This window comes from Pyrus communis, chromosome 8 (assembly GCF_963583255.1).
Source record: "Pyrus communis chromosome 8, drPyrComm1.1, whole genome shotgun sequence".
Classification (NCBI taxonomy): Eukaryota; Viridiplantae; Streptophyta; class Magnoliopsida; order Rosales; family Rosaceae; genus Pyrus; species Pyrus communis.
In genome coordinates this window covers 23,832,686-23,852,658 of record NC_084810.1, presented here as the reverse complement: position 1 = coordinate 23,852,658, position 19,973 = coordinate 23,832,686, and the positions used below count along the sequence as shown (strand labels likewise).

Here is a 19,973-nt window from a genome sequence, read left to right as displayed (position 1 = left end):
TGCCAAATTGTTGTTTTAAGTAGCAAAGTTACACAATAAACAGGAAATCTTAAAACGAAATGTTAGACATACAACACGAGGATGTGTTACTGTCATATACGTAAATCTATTAGTTGACACTCACTAATATCTTAAGAAAAATGTTCTCTTGCTGCACGTTGGCTTAATTCAACACTACTGTCATCAGAAGTTGTGGTAGCGACACTGAGAAGATGGCACTCTCACATGTGATGTGATAAAACCAAATTGCAGTGTGCAATCTTCTCTTACTTCTTGACTGTATCCATATATGGAAGCTAGAACTTAAAAATAAGTCCTCCAGGGATTTTAAAGCTTGCAGCCGCCATGCCTAACGCTTTTTATACAGTTTGGTTGTGCCAGACCCATTCAAAGTGAAACAGGAAACACCCTCATATGAAACATAATAAGAACATAATTCTCAAGAAAATTGGAGTTCGGAAAGTTCCCGAATTCCAATTTTTATTACTCCTCAAATGAATTTGATCCCAATCAATTAATATAATCGGGAACCAAATTGATCCAAGGTTTGGTACAAACTAGGGTCCCAACCAAACTGGAAACACCCTCATATGAAACACAATTAAGTATTTTAGAGTGCCGATAGCAGCCCCTTAAATAAAACCAAAAGTGCAAAACCAGATACAAACAACAACAACAATAAAGCCTTATCTCACTAAGTGGAGTCGGTTGGCAAAACTAGATGCAAACATTCCACATAGCTGAGAATGCACTTGAAGAACAACCCCTTGCACCGACACTTTGTATTTTCATTGACGCACAAGACAAATCACTACAAGCTTTGCACCGTCTTTTGAGAGCCAGCAACAAGAAGATTCAGTGTGCTCAATGCTTATGCATGGCCTTGAAAAATGTCTCCAACGAAGGCATTGATGTTCGTTTGAGATGATCCGCCTTCTTCAATAGCACCATGACATATCTGTTTAAGTTCTCTGGCCCTTCTTCTCATTTCTCTCCCTTCATCGTCCTCCAAGTCCATGAACTTCTGCGCCAGCCCAGCAATCTCCTCGGTTGTTACCAAATGGTCCATTTTGTCCTCAGCCTTCCTCAACCTCCACCCAACTTTCCAATCCTCCACAATCATCTTACTAACCATGCCTTGATCCATACGTAATGGAAAGGTCAGAAACGGGACACCAGCAAAAACACCTTCCCTAACTGAGTTCCAACCACAATGTGTCAAAAACCCACCAACACTAGAATCGCACAAAACCCTCAATTGTTCACACCAGGGCACTACCAAACCCATGTCGCCACAAGCATCTTTTAACCTGTCCGTTTCCCCACAGGCCACCCATATGAACCGAACCCTACTCAAGCGCAAATCGCCTGCAATCTCATCCATTTGGGCACCTGAAAATGAAAGAAAACTTCCCATGGAGATGTACAGAACAGAGCTGCAAGGTTGAGAATCTAGCCATTGTAGATAGTCGATGCCAGCACTCGGGTGATAATTAGATTTGATGTAGGGTATTAATGGACCAATTGTGTAAATGGGTAGTGAGAATATTGATCTTAAAACGTCGATGACTTGGGGTTCAAGCTCATAGATGGAGGGGAATAAGAGATATTGTGCTTTAGGCACCCATGAGAAATCTTCATGGATGTGGTGGAGAATGTTTGGGGAGATTCCACTAATGAAATGAGGCAGGTCTGCCAGTCGTGTCGAAGAAACTCCTGGGATGTAATCCACACGTTCATTGCCCCTCTCTATAAACACACAGGATAGCATAAAATTTAAATAACGAAATGGAGGGCACAAAATTGTGACCCATGTGGTGAAAAAGATTCTTAGTACAAACTGAACTTAATTTGTGGTTAAGCATGCTCGATCTAAACCAAATCGAACTTTCTATCCTAATTTTAAGCAATTTAACCCATGTGGACATCATGTGCAAAGATGAAAAGATCATTTTAAGCCGTATAAACTTGTTAATTTATATCTTAAAACATGCTTAAAATGAATGTTTCACCTTTTTACTAGAGGCACACACTGATAAAACTTAGCAATGGACAAAATTAGATTGTTAGGTTTGATGTGGAATGAAATTAACAAGTTTAAACCATAAGGACGTTGTTAACATCAATTGAGATACGTCCCCAAAATTAAGGGAGACTATCTAGAAATCTTTTATTTTATTCACGCAAGCCTAAATTGAGAGGAGTATCGGCCACAAGACTTAATGGAATGAACCACTTGCAATCAAAATGTAGCGTTTTCACACTCCCATCCCATGTAATTAATATGTACCCATAAGTGTGCACGGGACTAAAAAATGTTTGTTAACTTACAACTTAGTCTAGTTGTATTTCTCCTTTCATATATCGCCAGATATTCAGGCTTTCGACCTTCTAGCTGTATATATACCTACAATTTATATATATTACGCAAACGATAGTACTATTCGCACATCTTTTTTTACCTCCACACTCATTGTTAATTTAATCATTGATCTTCTTTAATTCATTTCATCTGACAATCGAAAATTAAGAAATGTGTATGAAGAATAAAATTAAGTGTACAAATAACATATATACTAGTAAGGCTGTATGCTAACTAAAATCAGCATCCGAAAATGAAAGGAAGAAACAAAAAAAAAGAAAACTAATGAAAAGAGTTTGAAAACTTTGAGTTTTAACGATAATGACAAAATAAAGGGTAAAATGAATAATACCAGGATTGACTTTTTAATATGAAAATATGATTTTTCGTTAAAATGAATAGTACCGCAAATTTCATTAAAACTCCCAACAAAAAAAAATAAAAAAAGCAAACATCGAAAGGAAGAAACAAAAGTATGAAACATTCTTCAGAACAATCAAATATGTCGTCCAAAATAGAAGTCTAAGTGACAAAGACACGTTCATAAAAAATATAGTGACAAAGGCACCAACCTAACAAGTCAACCGGGAAGTGCCCGTTTTCTGCTAAAAGATGAAAATGTTGGAAGACGGAGAAAAAGGACGCCGGCATCGGCCAAAACGACGCCGCCGGAATACTCCTCCGGTTCCCGACACGGACTGCCCAAGGCAGGAAAGTGTCGGCCACGATCAGGCTCGGCGGAGGCTCGAGGCGATCCATGAGCCGCTCGAATGGGGCCTCCATCTTGGTCATGATCGCTTCGATGAAGCAGTACTTGTCGGCGGCGCGGACCAGCTCCGACGGGACAACGTTGGGAATCGTGGCGAGTCGGATGTTGTCCTGGGTGACTTCGGATCCGATGAAACCGATGTTGTGCTAAGAAAGCACCAAAATCTTTTGGAACCAACTCAAGCTAACCCACAAGAAATATATCAAATAGAAATGCAAGAACAAAATATAAAAGACACCAAGATTTTAACGAGGTTCCTCCACAGTCAGTGTAACTGGAGTACGTCCTCGGAGCAGTAGGAGCTCACCCAATAATCCACTATCAACCAAATGGAAGTTTACAAAGTGTTGGCAATCTCACAACCCAAAAGCCCAATACACCCAATAGCTCTCACACACCAAAGAAACAAATAGAGAAAGAAATATAATGAATAATTTCTTCTCTATACATCTAGCTCAAAGCTATTACAACAACAACTACTTTGATGGATGATTACTAACCAAATGAAGCAGCAGCTTCTTCTTCCTTTTGGGCTCTCTGCAACTCTCCTTCTCTCTGCAGAAAAATGAGCTCTCTTTCTTCCTCCTTGTTTTTCTTCCAAACCGAAAATGAATGAGCTCTCATTATAAAAAGCAAATTCTCTCTTTCTTTGAACCAACACCCACGGGTGGTGAAGACAACAAAACATCTTTTCCCTTTTTTTCTCCCCAAAGAAGGAAAGATGTTTTCTTCTTTTTGGTTTGTTTATTATAAAGATATGGCCACTTGTCCACATAATCCAACAATCTCCACCTTGGCCAAGTTCCGAAAACGCCATGATAAACCAACCAACACAATTGACACAAAAAAACACTCCCAAACACTAGCAAGAGAACAACTCATGCAGAGCCAATTCTCCAAAACTCCTACTGCTCAACGCCTTCTTTATATAGGCAAAATGTGAGCCAAGTTCAAGCAATGAACAAACTTGGCTACACCAACAACCTTAGTCAACATATCAGCGGGGTTGTCTTTAGTTGGAATCTTCTGGAGAATGATTTCTCCTTCACCAACAACTTCACGAACAAAGTGATAACGCACATCTATGTGCTTGGTCCTCGCATGATGAACCTGATACTTAGCCAAATAAATGGCACTCTGACTATCACAATGCACCTCCACCTGCTTCTGATCAACCCCCAAATCTCTAATCAGCCCATGTATCCAAATGGCCTCCTTTATAGCTTCAGCAACTGCCATATATTCAGCCTCTGTAGTAGACAAAGCAACAGACGACTGCAAAATGGACCTCCAACAAACTGGCCCTTTAGCCATAGTAAACACATAGCCTGTAGTAGACTTCCTTCCATCCAGATCACCTGCATAATCTGAATCAACATAACCAACTGCAAAATGACCAATACCAGAGTCATCTCTCTCAAAGCATAAACCAACGTCTCGAGTACCATGGAGATATCTCAATATCCATTTAGCTGCTTGCCAATGCTCTTTACCTGGATTATGCATATATCGACTCACCATGCCAACTGCATGAGCAATATCCGGTCTAGAGCATACCATTGCATACATCAAACTACCAACCAAATTTGCATATGGTATATCTTTCATTTGCAGCTTCTCTTTATCAGTTTTAGGACACTGTAGAGAACTTAATTTAAAATGAGGAGCCAAAGGGGTACTAACCGGTTTGGTTGAATCATGAACTCCAAACTTCCGAATCAACTTCTCAAGGTATTGTCTTTGATTCAAGCATACCAAACCTTTTTCTCTGTCTCTAGTGATCTCCATGCCAAGGATCTTCTTTGCTTCACCAAGATCCTTCATCTCGAACTCATTCTTCATTTGCTTCTTCAATTTCTCAATCTCTTCGACATTCTTTGAGGCAATCAACATATCATCAACATATATCAATAAATAAATGAAAGACCCATCTTGCAACTTCTTGAAGTACACACAATGATCATATTGACTTCTAGAATAATTTTGGCCTCTCATAAATTTATCAAACCTCAAATACCATTGTCTTGGAGATTGCTTCAAGCCATAAAGTGATTTCTTCAACTTGCAAAACAAATTTTCTTTCCCTTTCACTTTATACCCATCCGGTTGACACATATAGATCTCTTCATTCAAATCACCATGTAGGAAATCCGTCTTCACATCGAGTTGCACAAGCTCAAGATCATATTGTGCAAAAGAGCTAACATAATGCGAATTGAGGAGTGCTTCACAACTGGAGAAAATATTTCGTTGTAGTCAATGCCCTCCTTTTGTGCATACCCTTTAGCAACTAATCTTGCTTTGAATCTCACATTGCTTTTCTCATCAGCATCTTCCTTCTTGGCATACACCCATTTGCAACCAATAGCTTTCTTACCCTTAGGCAATTTAGCTAACTCCCAAGTCTTGTTCTTCAAGAGAGAATTCATCTCATCACCCATGGCATTGCACCACTTTTCCTTTTCCTCACTCTCAATGGCTTCCTCAAAATTGGATGGAATCTCATCAGTGATAATAGGAAGAGCAAAAGCAACATAGTCACTATACCGAGCTGGCTTGGTAATATTTCTCTTTCCTCTGTTCTTGGCAATAGACTCTTGAGGTGAAACTTGCTCTTCAACTTGAATAGAATCTTCAAGTTCAACTTCTTCAACATCCTCATGGTCTCCCACTTCTTCACTTGTAGTGGCTTCGACATCAGCGGAAATAGGATTTGAAGTACTAGAGGCAACTTTCTCAAGCTCCACCTGTTGGACATCTTTCACATTCTTTTCAGAGTCTCTGAACATATTTTCTTCATCAAATGTCACATCTCTGCTGATTACAAGTTTCTTCATCTCCGGGCACCATAACCTGTAACCTTTGACACCACTACTAAAACCAAGAAAGATAGCCTTTTTGGCTCTAGGATCAAGTTTATTTTCAGTTACATGAAAATAAGCAGGTGAACCAAAAATACGAATATAATCATAATCAGTAGAAGGTTTTCCAGTCCATACCTCCATTGGCGTCTTACCCTGAACAGCAGCTGAGGGTAATCGGTTGATGATGTGACATGCATAAGTAACTGCCTCTGCCCAAAATGACTTGCTCAAACCCGACTGAGACAACATGCATCTAACCTTCTCAAGCAAGGTTCGATTCAATCTTTCTGCAACTCCATTTTGCTGTGGAGTTCCCCGGACACTAAAATGTCTCACAATCCATTCCTCTTTGCAAACTTTAAAGAAAGGGTCGGATGTGTATTCACCACCATTATCCGATCTCAAAATCTTAATCTTTCTCCCAGTCTGGTTCTCAACCATTTTCTTCCAACCCAAGAAAATGCTCAACACCTCACTCTTGTGCTTCATAGTGTAGACCCAAGACCTTCTTGAATAATCATCAACAAAGGTCACGAACCAATGTCTACCACTCAAAGAGGGAGTCTTTGTAGGACCCCAAACATCCGAATGCACATAATCAAGAATGCCCTTCGTCTGATGTACAGCAGTACCAAACTTCACTCTAGTTTGCTTCCCCAAGACACAATGCTCACAGAAATCAAGCTTACAAGTCGTGGCACCTTTTAGAAGACCTTGTTTCACAAGCCCTTGTAGAGCTTTCTCACCGGCATGGCCTAATCTCATATGCCACAGTCTAGTAGTATCAGAATCGGATGTGCCCATATTTTCTGAGACTACAGATGCTTCACCTGTCACAGTGCTTCCTTGCAATAAATACAAATGGCCACATCGAGGAGCTTTCATCACAACAAGTGCACCATAAGTTACCTTCAATGTCTGCCCATCTGAATGAAACCTGAAGCCCTTGGCTTCCAAAGTTCCCAAAGAAATAAGATTTTTCTTCAAATTCGGTACATATCGAACACCTGTCAACTCTTTAACCATGCCATCATGCAACTTCAAACGGACTGTACCAATCCCTTTTGTTGTGCAAGGATTGTCATCTCCCATGAACACAACACCGCCATCAAACTCTTTCAAGCTTGAAAACCAATCCTTGTGAGGAGTCATATGATGAGTACAACCCGTATCCAACACCCACTTAGTAGCACAATCAAATGATGAGGAAGTGGTTAAAGCAAAATCAGAAAAATCTGTTTCAACCTCAGCAACATTAGCTTCAGAACTTTCTTTGCCTTTGGTCTTCAATCTAGGACAATCTTTCTTCCAATGGCCCTTATTACGACAAAAGGCACATTCATCCCTTTCCAAAGGTTTTCTACCTTTAGAGTTTCCTCTAGGTCGAGACTGTGATTTTTTCCTGCTAGAAGAGGATCTCCTCTCCGATGATCTACCTCTAACAAATAAAGCTTCAGAGGTACTATCATGATTTTTATCTCTATGCCTCATTTCATAATTCATCAAGGCATTTGACACATCTTCAAATTTCACAGTTTCTTTACCATGCATAATAGTGGTAACAAAATGCTCATAAGAGTCCGGCAAGGAATTCAACAATATTAAGGCCTTATCTTCATCCTTAATATCCTCATCTAAATTTAACAAGTCGGCAATCAACTTATTAAAAGCATCAAGGTGTCTAATCATTTTTGTACCTTCTTTGTATTGGAAGCGGTAGAGCTTTTTCTTCAAGTGTAGCCGGTTCTCTGCACTCTTCGTCATATACTTGTCTTCCAATTTTTGCCACAACACACTTGCCAAAGTCTCCCGCATCACAAAATACTTCTGAGTTTTTGCAAGGCACAACTGAATTGAAGAGCAAGCCCACAAATTTAATTTCTCCCATTCCAGTTTCGACATAGCTTCAGGCTTCTCTCCCAAGGCGGCAAGAAGATCTTGTTGAGCCAACACATCTTTAACCTCACATTGCCACATCCCGAAGTTGTTTGTGCCATCAAACTTTTCCACTTCGAATTTTGCATTTTGCACCGTAGTTCTTGCAAACCCGGAGCTGCTTCCAAAAGGATTCTCATCTTGCCCGTCTGACATCTTTGGCAACTAGACAGTACCCAAGAGCAACCAGTGCTCTGATACCAATTGTTGTGCTAAGAAAGCACCAAAATCTTTTGGAACCAACTCAAGCTAACCCACAGGAAATATATCAAATAGAAATGCAAGAACAAAATATAAAAGACACCAAGATTTTAACGAGGTTCCTCCACAGTCAGTGTAACTGAAGTACGTCCTCGGAGCAGTAGGAGCTCAGCCAATAATCCACTATCAACCAAATGGAAGTTTACAAAGTGTTGGCAATCTCACAACCCAAAAGCCCAATACACCCAATAGCTCTCACACACCAAAGAAACAAATAGAGAAAGAAATATAATGAATAATTTCTTCTCTATACATCTAGCTCAAAGCTATTACAACAACAACTACTTTGATGGATGATTACTAACCAAATGAAGCAGCAACTTCTTCTTCCTTTTGGGCTCTCTGCAACTCTCCTTCTCTCTGCAGAAAAATGAGCTCTCTTTCTTCCTCCTTGTTTTTCTTCCAAACCGAAAATGAATGAGCTCTCATTATAAAAAGCAAATTCTCTCTTTCTTTGAACCAACACCCACGGGTGGTGAAGACAACAAAACATCTTTTCCCTTTTTTTCTCCCCAAAGAAGGAAAGATGTTTTCTTCTTTTTGGTTTGTTTATTATAAAGATATGGCCACTTGGCCACATAATCCAACAACCGAACCACTCCTCCGTGACGACGAAGGTGATGAGGATGTCAGTCTTTTGTGAAGTCAGTAGCTTGCAGAGGGTCATCATCGGGTTGATGTGGCCCCGACCGGGATACGGCATGGCCACCACGTGGCAGACAGGGGATCTCTGGTCTCTGTTGGAGATCATGTCTGGGTTTAAGAAGAAGACGACGTAACTCTGTAGTTATAACTTATAAGTGGTTATAGAGGTAGATACATACAGAGGAGAAAGAAGGCAATTATATCTGAAATTAAGTTTTCGTTGTTGGCTTGGCTTGCTTGATTTGATCAAAATACTCTGTTTTTAATGAAAGCTTGCATTGATAGCAAAGATAGTACAAAGAAAAATGCTACGGATTTTCTCAAAAGTGAGACTTTTCATAACACTTAATACTTTTTGTATAATATTTTATAATGTTAGCATGAGAATTAACGTCAAACTGTAAGATGATAGAGAGTACATGAAGAGTTTCATTTTTTAGGGAGTTCCTTTAATATTTCTCTAGTGCAAAAGGCAAACACAAAGGTCACCTCCATTACAATTAATGAACATCCTCCAAGATCACATCGGCTACAAAGTCGGGAGGTACATCTAACCAAAGACAAGGACTAACAGCTCCAAGGGCATAGCGGGCTAGACGATGGCAACACTATTGGCTTGACGATTGACATGTGTATAAGAAGTTGCAGCGATCCTCCGAGCCAGGTCTTTGGAATCTTCAATAATACGGCCAATTGTTGACGTATTAATGGAAGAATCCTTCAATGCCAAGATGATCTTAAGCGAATCGCTTGTGATGGAACAAAGGCGATTATAAGTATTTTCTCGATAAATCGTTAATTTCTTTGTTTTGTATGAATAATTAAATAATTTTATATCAATTATTTTATTAAATTATGATAAAGAGAATAAACACTTTCAATTATGATGCTCATATTACGAAAGATGTTGCATTAATGAGGAAGGAGAACTTTCCTCTTTACTAAGAATGAGCTCTTCAATAAGAATGAGAAATAGTATACTATCCTTCCTAATATTACTTAGAACGTTAAAAAACTTCTTTGTTCAATTATCTATAGCATGTCAAGTTCATTTTTTTTCTTTGTTAGATAGTGTAGATGTTATACTGCGAAACTTTTCAAACTCTCTTAAAATCCTAGAAAATTTCAATTGAATATATCGTCTATTAAACGTATGATTCATGTTCACACAGTAAATACTGAGTCAGGTATGAACACTTAAGGCGAACAAGTGCATGGGCAGATCCATGTAGAAACCAATGGTTTTGGACGCTCTTAAGGTCGGAAAAATGCTAGTGAAGGTCCTCTATGGACTCTTTAGATGTCTTAGTATGAAATTTTTTTGTGTAAACCATTTAATGAAATGCATGTTTGGCATATCTCGATACCACTCTGCAGGACTCATTGACATCTCTCGACAAGATGCATCACTCCGCATAGAGTGTTGACAACACTTGGTAGATCTCAACATCCACGTAGCATGCCTCAACGAAGAACGATAGGCACACCAAGTGCTCCATGAAATGTCAATGTGAAAAAGAAAAAAAAACCTAACAAAAATCTGCACGTTGTGTGCTATCTTTGTTAAAAAAAGGAGGATCTTTACACTGAACTCTCGAAGTTAGAATTATAAATCTGCCACTGAACAAGTGACTACAAGTTTTAAACACTTCCATAAGAAATATCAACAAAAAATTGAGTTTTATTTGATGGAAAAGGAATTAAGAGCACACATTGGAAGGAAGCTTATTTAGATTCTACACTATTTTACATACAAGATACAAGGCTAATTTGCATACTGAACGTCCAAGCCCATGTAGATATATACCACGCACTGCCGTGTTAAATGGATCATGGATGAGGAACTTGTGTCTCCATTTGAAGATTGCAGGTAGCTTTGCCAAGATCCCTGATAAAATCATCAAGATTTGTATCAGATGAACCTCCTTTCGCAATTGCTCGGTGACACAAATCTCCGAGCTCTTTCGCTTTTCTCCTCATTTTAATCCCATCACTGCTTTCAGGGTCCATAAATCTCTTCACAAGCTCAGCAACCTCTTCCCTTGTCATCAACCTTTCATCATGTACCTCTGATTTAACCCTCTTGCCAATCTTCCATCCGTCAACTATTTGCCTGCTGTTCGGAATTTGGTCGAGAAAAAGAGGAAAAGTAAGCATTGGGACACTGGCAAAAACAGCTTCTAAAGTCGAATTCCATCCACAATGTGACCAAAAACCACCCACAGAAGAATGGCACAACACTTTCAGTTGCTCACACCATGGCACCACCAACCCCATACCATCACTACCACTGCAGCTCTCACTCAATCGAGCCGCCTCCCCCCGCGCAACCCACAAGAACCGAACCCCGCTACGTTTCAGCCCGGCTGTGATTTCATCCATCTGCATGTTTGAAACAGAAAGAAAACTCCCCAATGAGATGTACAAGACAGAGGCTTTTGGTTGGGAATCAAGCCATTTCATATAGTCAATGCCATTGTCACCAACTGACACACAGGAATTCTTTCCAAGCTCCAAGTAAGGTATGGCAGGACCAATTGGGTACACAGGGAATGGGAATTCCGCCTGTAAAGAGTGGAAGATTTCGGGTTCAAGCTCATGAAATGAAGTGAACAGAAGACACTGAGCTTTTGGAACCCATGAAATGCATTCCAGAGCAAGCTTCATGACTTTCGGGTCGGTTCTTCGAAACACTTCTCCCAGGTCTGCTAAATCAGATGAAGAAATCCCTGGAATTTGGGCTCCAGAATCTATCACATATAAACAGAAAATCCAATTTCCATATTAATTTCAATTTGTGTTATATAAATATATATGCAAAATATTTACTTACCAAAACATTCAAGTGGGATGTCCTTGTTTTGTGAGAAAATATTGAAACGGTGCAGCATTGACAAGAAAGTGGCTGGCATAGTCCAGAGCAAGGCCACCGGAATATTCCTCCGAATCCCAACCCCGACTCCCCACCGGACCTCTATATCAGCAATGACGGCTGTGGCCGGCGGGTCGAGCTGGCTGAGGAGGAGCTCGAAGGGAGCTTCCATCTTGGTCATGACAGCTTCGTAGAAGCCAGGGAAGTCGGTGGCTTTTAGCCGCTCGGCGGGGATGACGTTTGGGATGGTGGAGAATCGGATGTTGTCGGGTTTTGGGTCGAAGCCGATGAAGCTCAGCCACTCTTCGGTGATGATGAAGGTGACAAGGAGTTGAGGGTTTTTGGAAGCTAGTAACTTGCAGAGGTTCATCATGGGGTTGATGTGGCCTCGGCCGGGGAACGGCATCGCCGCCACATGGCCGACGGTAGTTGAGTCAACGTTGAAGTGATCCATTAGATGTTCTACTTTGATACTTTGATACTTTGAAAAAGAGAATGAGCTTATGGCTTATGGCTTATGGCTTATGGCTTATGGCTTTAAGAAGAGAAACTTGGCAATATTTTAAGACTCCATTAAGCACTCATAAATAATATAATATAACCTATATGTTAACCTATACGACAATGAGACAGGATTTCACTCAGGAAAATGATTGGTAGGCCGACTATTTAAATTAAATTTTATAAATTATATGACGTGATCGTTGATGATTGGATTATCACTTAAGTGTTCATTTACGTGCTCATTTTCACTTAGTGATACATAATTTACAAATTTGATATAAAATGTTAATCCACCTAGCATTACTCTTTCACTTAACATGCACTTATATTGTTATATATTCTAATTATCATGCAATAAAGTGAGTATTGATCTTGAACTAAAAATTCGTGAGTTAATGTCTCTAAACTTGTTATAATGCATAGCAATGCTCCTTTTTTATTAACTCCATTAGAACTTTCATCCAAAACAAAGGGTTTAAAGAGAAAAAAAAAATAGATGAGAGTTCTAACAGAGTTCGCCAAAAGTATAATTGCTCGAAATCATAACAAATTCAAGTACGATTACTCACGGATTTTTAGTTCAGAAAGCAAAGCTCCAATTACAAATTCATAGACAAATACTCATGCATTTTTTGTTCAGAAATCTAAGCTCTAATTAGACCAAAGATCGAAGACGATTGCTCCAATTAACTTAAAAATAAGTCATATTATCATGCATTTCAAGTTTAAAATTTCTTATATAAGTAGTGTCATTCTCGTCGCTTGAAAGTTCTTGGAGTTTAAATTTCTCGTATATGAACAATATATGAACTTAAAACGCGATCATATTATCATGAAATTAAAAAATTTCATATAAAAGTGCGAAATTAGCTTAAAAAGTTGAGCATCAAAGTTGTTTCTCGTCTGTGAGGCATTTTATCATTCATCTTGTGTCCACTCTCAAAAGTGTAATTTTAACCAGCCATATTCAACCTAAACAGAAAACAAACATACCTAACAAATTCAGCTCCCTATTCCGGAAGAGGAGATGAAAAAACGATGCCGATGGAGTCGAAAGAGAAGCCACCGGAATATTTCTCCGGCCGCCGGCGGGAACCGCCCAAAGAAGCTCGATGTCGGCTATAATGGTGGCCACTGGAGGCTGAATTTGATCGAGTAATCGTTCAAACGGAGCTCCCATCTTTGTCATTACGGCGTCGTAGAAAGCGGGATAGTTAGCCCCGCGGACTAGCTCGGACGGAAGGACGTTGGGGATGGTGCTGAAGCGGATGTTATCGGGTTTCGGGTCGGGTCCTATGAATCCAAGCCACTCTTCGGTGACGACGACGGTGATTAGAATGTCGGTTTTCTTTGCGGCTAGTAATTTGCAGAGGTTGATCATGGGGTTGACGTGGCCTCTGCCGGGATACGGCATCGCCACCACATGGCAGACTTTGGAGGTGGCGTCCATTTGTCCTGAGGTGGTGCTCACCACGACACCACCTTTTATAAATGCTTTTAACCGAATTTTTTTTGGGGAAATTAGGTAGAATTTATATTTTAATAAGGATAATGTTATTCATACACTATATTTTACTATTTACTCTCTCAATAACCGTAAGATTGAATGAATTGAAAAAAAAATCAATAACAAAAGATTAACAAAGATACATGAGAGGTAAACATAGGTGTATCAATAACATTTTCTTTTAATAAAACTTCAACCAAATTCTAAATCTTTTTTTCTTTTTTGAGTTTGTGCACTCATTTTTCACTAGTTATTTGAAGAGGGTTTTGATGGTTTTTAATTAGAATGATCATGTCACTCCATTCGAGCGTTATAAAAATAAGCCTAGGCGGCTGCTTTGGTGTTGGGCGGAGACTAACAGCTGCGATTAAGTTGTAATCGGAAGTAAAATCGGAGAAAGTATTAGACGGACATTGGGCGGGATTAGGGGGGTCTAGGCAAAGTTATGTAGGTCTGTATGGGGCTAGACGGGGCTGGGCGGAGTTTAGTCAGCCGTATCTGAAAACGCTGGAACCAGGAAAAATTTTGAGTCTGGAAAAATTGTGTTACAGAGTCACAAGGAAGAAGATGACTGGTGGGAACCACCATTTTTTTTTTCAATTTAAATGGACGAATTAGGCCTTTATGGTCCCTCCATCCTTGTTTGGTTCCACGTTCTTTTATTTCTTCTTTTTTTTGGATCAAGGTTCTTTTGTTTCTTTTCTCATCCAAATCAATCATCATTTTTGGTTTTTTACATATTCTTGTATTGTTTTATTATTCCTTTTCCTTATAAGACCATTTATATTAAAACCCCTAACATGACATATATATTATTTAAAAAGCATATTATTTATATAATAAATTTAAATTTTATATTAAATTAACATAAATTTGCCTAGGTCCCGCCTAGCCACCTAGGCGCTAGGCCCCTTCTCGCTGCCCAACTAGTGTCTAGCGTCTTTTAGAATTCGTTACTATATGTCCAATTTACGCTCGGCGCTCCTCAATGTCTCCAAAGTAAATTTTTTAACTCTTTTGATAGTCTTCCTACTTCCTTCTCAAAACAGTAGCCTTTAAGTTCTACTCTTATCGCTACTCAGTATTACGGTCTAGTGATATTCCTCTTTACTTGTAAGTCAGAGGTCTTAGGTTCGAATCTCGTGGATGGCAAATTCGATACCAAATTAAGTCACTTATTGTGTGACTTAGCCCAACTCTTCATTCTCTTAATATAAAATATATCGTTGTATTAAAAAGAAAAGAAAAAATTCTACTCTTATCATATTAAAATGTTTCATCAAATAGTTCTGTTCTTATCATATTAAAATATTTCATCAAATTACTATGCATTTTTTTAAGATTAAAAAAGGATTCAAGCCATGAATGACGAATGAGCACTTTTTTGTATGAGAACTAAAAGGTATTGTAGCTGTTGAATTTTGAATGTCTATATTTTGTATATATGAAAACAAAGTACAAGGAGCTCATATAAATGAGCGGAAGAAAAAGCAACAGAAAGGAAAAGAAAGGAAAAGAAACAGAAGCCGAAAAACAAGGGAAAAGGAAATCAGCAAAACAAGGAAAAGCAAAAAGCAACAAAACAAGAAAAAGAAAGCAGCAGCAAACATGGAATCAGAAAACATGGAAAAGCAAATCCTTGATTTATGGCACTTCTTCCAATACTCCCCCTCAAGCTGGATCAAAGGGATCAATTGATCCGAGCTTGGATAACAGATGATGAAAAGTAGTAAATGCCAGTCCTTTGGTGAAGATATCTGCTAGCTGGTCATGACTGCGAATGAAGTGTGTAGCAATTACCTTGGACTGCACTTGATTCCGAACATAATGACAATCAACTTCAATGTGTTTAGTTCGCTCATGAAAGACAGGATTTGATGCGATGTGCATTGCTGCTTGATTGTCACAGTGAAGGGACATAGGTTGCGGGTGAGGAAACCCTAGATCCGAGAGTAGAGTTTTGAGCCAAGTGAGTTCACATGCCGTTGATGCCATAGCACGATATTCTGCCTCTGCACTTGAGCGTGCAACCACACTTTGTTTCTTGCTCTTCCAGGTGACAAGATTACCCCCTACGAATGTGCAAAAACCAGTGATAGACTTGCGATCGAGAGAGTTCCCTGCCCAATCTGCATCTGTATATCCCGAGATCTGAGTATGACCATTATTGCGCATGAGGATCCCTCTACCAATGGAACCCTTCAGATAGCGAAGCACACGGTGAACAATCTTCATGTGATCTGTGTTTGGAGCATGCATGAACTGACTAACAAGGCTCACAGCATATGATATATCAGGACGAGTGATAGTTAGGTAAATAAGCTTGCCAACCAATCTCTGATAATACTCTATATTAGGAATGATATCACCATGAGACTGCAGCTTCAAGTTGCTATTCAAAGGTGTCCGAGCAGGTTTACAATCTGTCATGTTTGCCTCATGGAGAAGATCAATGATGTACTTGCGCTGATTTATAAAACAGCCCTTGTGGGAATGTGCCACCTCGATTCCTAAGAAATATTTAAGAGTGCCGAGATCTTTGATAGCAAATTTGTGACTGAGATATTGTTTAAGAGCACTAATCTCAGAAACATTATCACCTGTAACAATTAGGTCATCGACATAAATAAGCACCACAAGTTTACCAGATTTGCCCGATCGCACAAATAGGGAGGAATCAGCATTGCTCCGAGAGAAACCAACTCCCTCTAGGACATGACTGAGCTTGGCATACCATGCTCGGGGACTTTGCTTGAGGCCATAAATGGCTTTATGAAGTCTGCACACCAGGTCTGGATTGTTTGATTGAGGATGACCCGGAGGGATTTGCATGAAAACTTCTTCTTCTAGTTCCCCATGTAAAAAGGCATTTTTAACATCCATTTGAAAGAGAGGCCATGTATTGTTAATGGCAACAGATAACAGCACCCTCATTGTATTCATCTTTGCCACAGGTGCAAAGGTCTCTTTGTAATCTACTCCATAAGTCTAAGTAAATCCACGAGCAACCAATTGAGCCTTGTGTCTTTCAATCGTGCCATCTGAATGAAACTTGATTTTGTATACCCAACGACTTCCTACAACCTTCTTTCCTTTAGGAAGCTTCATGATGGTCCAGGTGTTGTTTTCGTGAAGAGCTTAAAGCTCTTCTGCCATAGCAGCTCTCCATTCGCTATGTAATTTAGCTTCTTGAAAGCTTTGAGGTTCATAGGTCTCAGTAACTGTATTGAGGAATGCAGCAAATGAAGGTGACACTTTGCTGTAATCAATAACAGAAGTTAAGGGATGCCTGACATTGTAAGTTACATAATCATTTAACTTGGATGGGAGTCTCCTCTCACGGGAAGGATTTCGACGAACTGTGGGAGGTTGAACCACTGGTAGTTGAGCAGTCTCTTGGTTGGAGGGACTTCTTGAGGGTTCAGATAAGATAAGTTCATCAGGTGCCACTGGTGGTGTGTTCTGCAGGTTGTGAGACTGAGAATGGACCTCATTCAGTATTTCGTCCCTTATGACACCCGTTGCGTCTTCTTTACATGGATATGGTATTGGAAACAAGTCAAGCATGTTCTCCCCCTCTTGAGAGTAGTCCAGAGGTTGAGTGAAGTAAGGCATTGGTTCCTCAAATCTTACATCTCTTGAAACAACCATTTTTTTAGTTGCGGGATTGTAACATTTGTAACCCTTTTGAGTGGAAGAGTAGCCCAAGAAAACACATTTGGCAGCCCGTGGTTCTAGCTTGTCACGTTTTTGTGCTTGAATGTGAACAAAGCATGTACATCCGAACACTCGTAAGTGTGACAAATCGATTTGTCTGCCTTTTAGAATCTCATAGGGTGATTTAAAATTCAAAACCTTACTGGGCAATCTATTGATAAGATATGCAGCCGTAAGAACACCTTGAGACCAGAATTTTTTCGGCACATTTGAGTGAAACATCAGGGCCCTAGTTTTTTCAAGTAGGTCTCTATTCTTCCTTTCTGCTACCCCGTTTTGTTGGGGTGTTCCAGCACAACTGGTTTGATGTAGTATGCCATGTGTGCTTAGATAATGAGACATATTATGGGACATATATTCAGAGCCATTATCTGATCGTAAGACATGAATATTTGAAGCAAATTGAGTGTTTACAAGTCTATGAAAATCTTGAAAAACTTCCAACACTTCATTTTTAAATTTCAAAAGATATAACCAAGTTATCCTTGTGAAATCATCCACAAAGGTTACAAAGTATTTGTATCCGTCAAAGGACTCTAGAACTGGTCCCCAAACATCGGAATGCACGATTTCAAAAGGGTTACTAGCCCTAGATAGAGAGGAGGTGAAAGGTAATCTAGTGAATTTAGAAAAATGACACACATCACAAGAACTTGTAATCTTGCACAGGTTTGGAAACAAAAAGGATAGGACTTTATCAGAAGGATGTGCAAGGCGTCGGTGCCAAAGTTGTTGTTCCTGAATCAGGCTTGAGGTGACTTGAAAAGCCTTGGGAGTTTGAGCATGCTGGAAAAGATAGTAAAGGCCGTTTAGAAAAAAACCTTCACCAATCATCTTCTTGGTGGTGATATCCTGAAAAAACACAGTTTTTGGAGAGAAGATGGCAGTACAGTTTAGTGAGTTTGTGATTTTTCCAACAGATAAAAGCTGAAAAGGGAATGAAGGAACATATAGGGCCTCAGACTCGACATTACTAGAGATCAAATGTATTTTTCCTTTCCCTACAACCATGGCACCCTTGCCATTAGCAACTGACACTTGGGATGGACGTGAAATTTTTTTAAAATCATACAAATTTGTGGACTTGTTGGTCATATGATCAGTGGCTCCTGAATCTATAATCCAATAATCATGCATATTACCTATTTTAAGAGCAGTTGAGAAGGATCGTAAGATACCTGGAATATCTTGTTGTGTCACGCCTTCTTTCCCAGCCAAAAAACCAGCAAACTGCCCAAGTAGAGCTGCTGGTTTGTTGTCAACATGACTGGTTGATCCTTCATTCTCCCCACCACCTTGTTTCTTGTGAAGAAAGGCAGCAAATTCATTTATCAGCATGGCCGGATTAGAGGTGAACATATGTGCTTCCTCGGGAGGTCATGGTATGATTTGCCTTGGGTGATGAGTTGTGTGCTTCTCTAATGAAGCTCTTGTTGCTGTCCCTCGAATGCTTGGGCCTTAGTTCAGGATGGAGAATCCAGCAATGATCTCGTGTATGTCCACCATTATCATAATAGCTACACTTCACAGTGGGTTTCTTTCCTTTATATCTCCTCTCTTCACTAGACTTGTGATTTGAGAAATATACCCTAGATTCTGGTATATTTGACTTTAATTCCACAGTCATGATTTTTCTGCGAGTTTCTTCCCTTTGGATAGTGGCACACACACTTGAGAAGGAAGGAAGTTCAGGATTCATGAGAACATGACTCCTAAGATCTTCGTATTCAGAGCTCAAACTTGCTAGAAGCTGAAAGATTTTATCTTCCTCAGCTCTCTTGATCAACACGGCAGCGTCAATGGTGTGTGGCCGATAAACATTCAACTCATTCCACATGGTGGTCAACTTGCCAAGATGATGCACAAACGAGTTCCCTTCCTGTTGTAGACTAGCAATATCCTTCTTTAGCTGGAACACTCGAGCTGCGTTATTCTGATTTCCATACATCTCTTTGAGATTTTTCCAGAGAACATATGAAGATTCCGCATAACTGAAGATTTCTGCAATCTTTCGATCCATAGAGTTGAGCAGCCATGACATGACCAGCTGGTCCTTGCACAGCCAATCATTGTAATCGGATGAGGACACATCAGGTGCTGGAATCACGCCATTAACATAACCAAGCTTCGATCGTCCTCCTAACGCAAAGGAGACAGCTCTCTCCCACGGGAGATAGTTGAACTCATTTAGTTGGACCGAACTGAGACGTTGATTTGGATTGATATCAACATCTAGATGAGATGAAGAAGACGCAGCATGCGAGTTTACTTCTTCGTCATGCACGGAGCTCTCTTCAGCCATGATGGAGAAGAAAGGGAAACAGGGAGACGGTACTCAGAAGCAGGTCGATAGAGATCACTGCTCTGATACCATGTTGAATTTTGAATGTCTATATTTTGTATATATGAAAACAAAGCACAAGGAGCTCATATAAATGAGCGGAAGAAAAAGCAACAGAAAGGAAAAGAAACAGAAGCCGAAAAACAAGGGAAAAGGAAATCAGCAAAACAAGGAAAAGCAAAAAGCAACAAAACAA

General features: G+C 39.7%; 3 protein-coding genes across 3 annotated transcripts; all 3 read right to left on the bottom strand.

The window, feature by feature from the left end:
- Positions 1-444: 444 nt before the first annotated feature.
- On the bottom strand, positions 445-8,942 carry LOC137741647 (UDP-glycosyltransferase 87A1-like). Its single transcript, XM_068481338.1, has 3 exons — positions 8,786-8,942; positions 2,935-3,270; positions 445-1,749 (listed from the first exon to the last, which is right to left on the bottom strand). Exons 1-3 carry the CDS (start codon positions 8,940-8,942, stop codon positions 872-874), a joined length of 1,371 nt encoding a protein of 456 aa, XP_068337439.1. The 3' UTR covers positions 445-871.
- A 1,548-nt stretch (positions 8,943-10,490) lies between these two features.
- LOC137743585 (UDP-glycosyltransferase 87A1-like) lies at positions 10,491-13,683 on the bottom strand. The gene is made up of 3 exons (XM_068483508.1): positions 13,206-13,683; positions 11,670-12,170; positions 10,491-11,586 (listed from the first exon to the last, which is right to left on the bottom strand). Exons 1-3 carry the CDS (start codon positions 13,660-13,662, stop codon positions 10,667-10,669), a joined length of 1,878 nt encoding a protein of 625 aa, XP_068339609.1. The 5' UTR covers positions 13,663-13,683; the 3' UTR covers positions 10,491-10,666.
- A 5,098-nt stretch (positions 13,684-18,781) lies between these two features.
- On the bottom strand, positions 18,782-19,738 carry LOC137743191 (uncharacterized). The gene has a single exon (XM_068483076.1). It carries the CDS (start codon positions 19,736-19,738, stop codon positions 18,782-18,784), a length of 957 nt encoding a protein of 318 aa, XP_068339177.1.
- Positions 19,739-19,973: the final 235 nt, after the last annotated feature.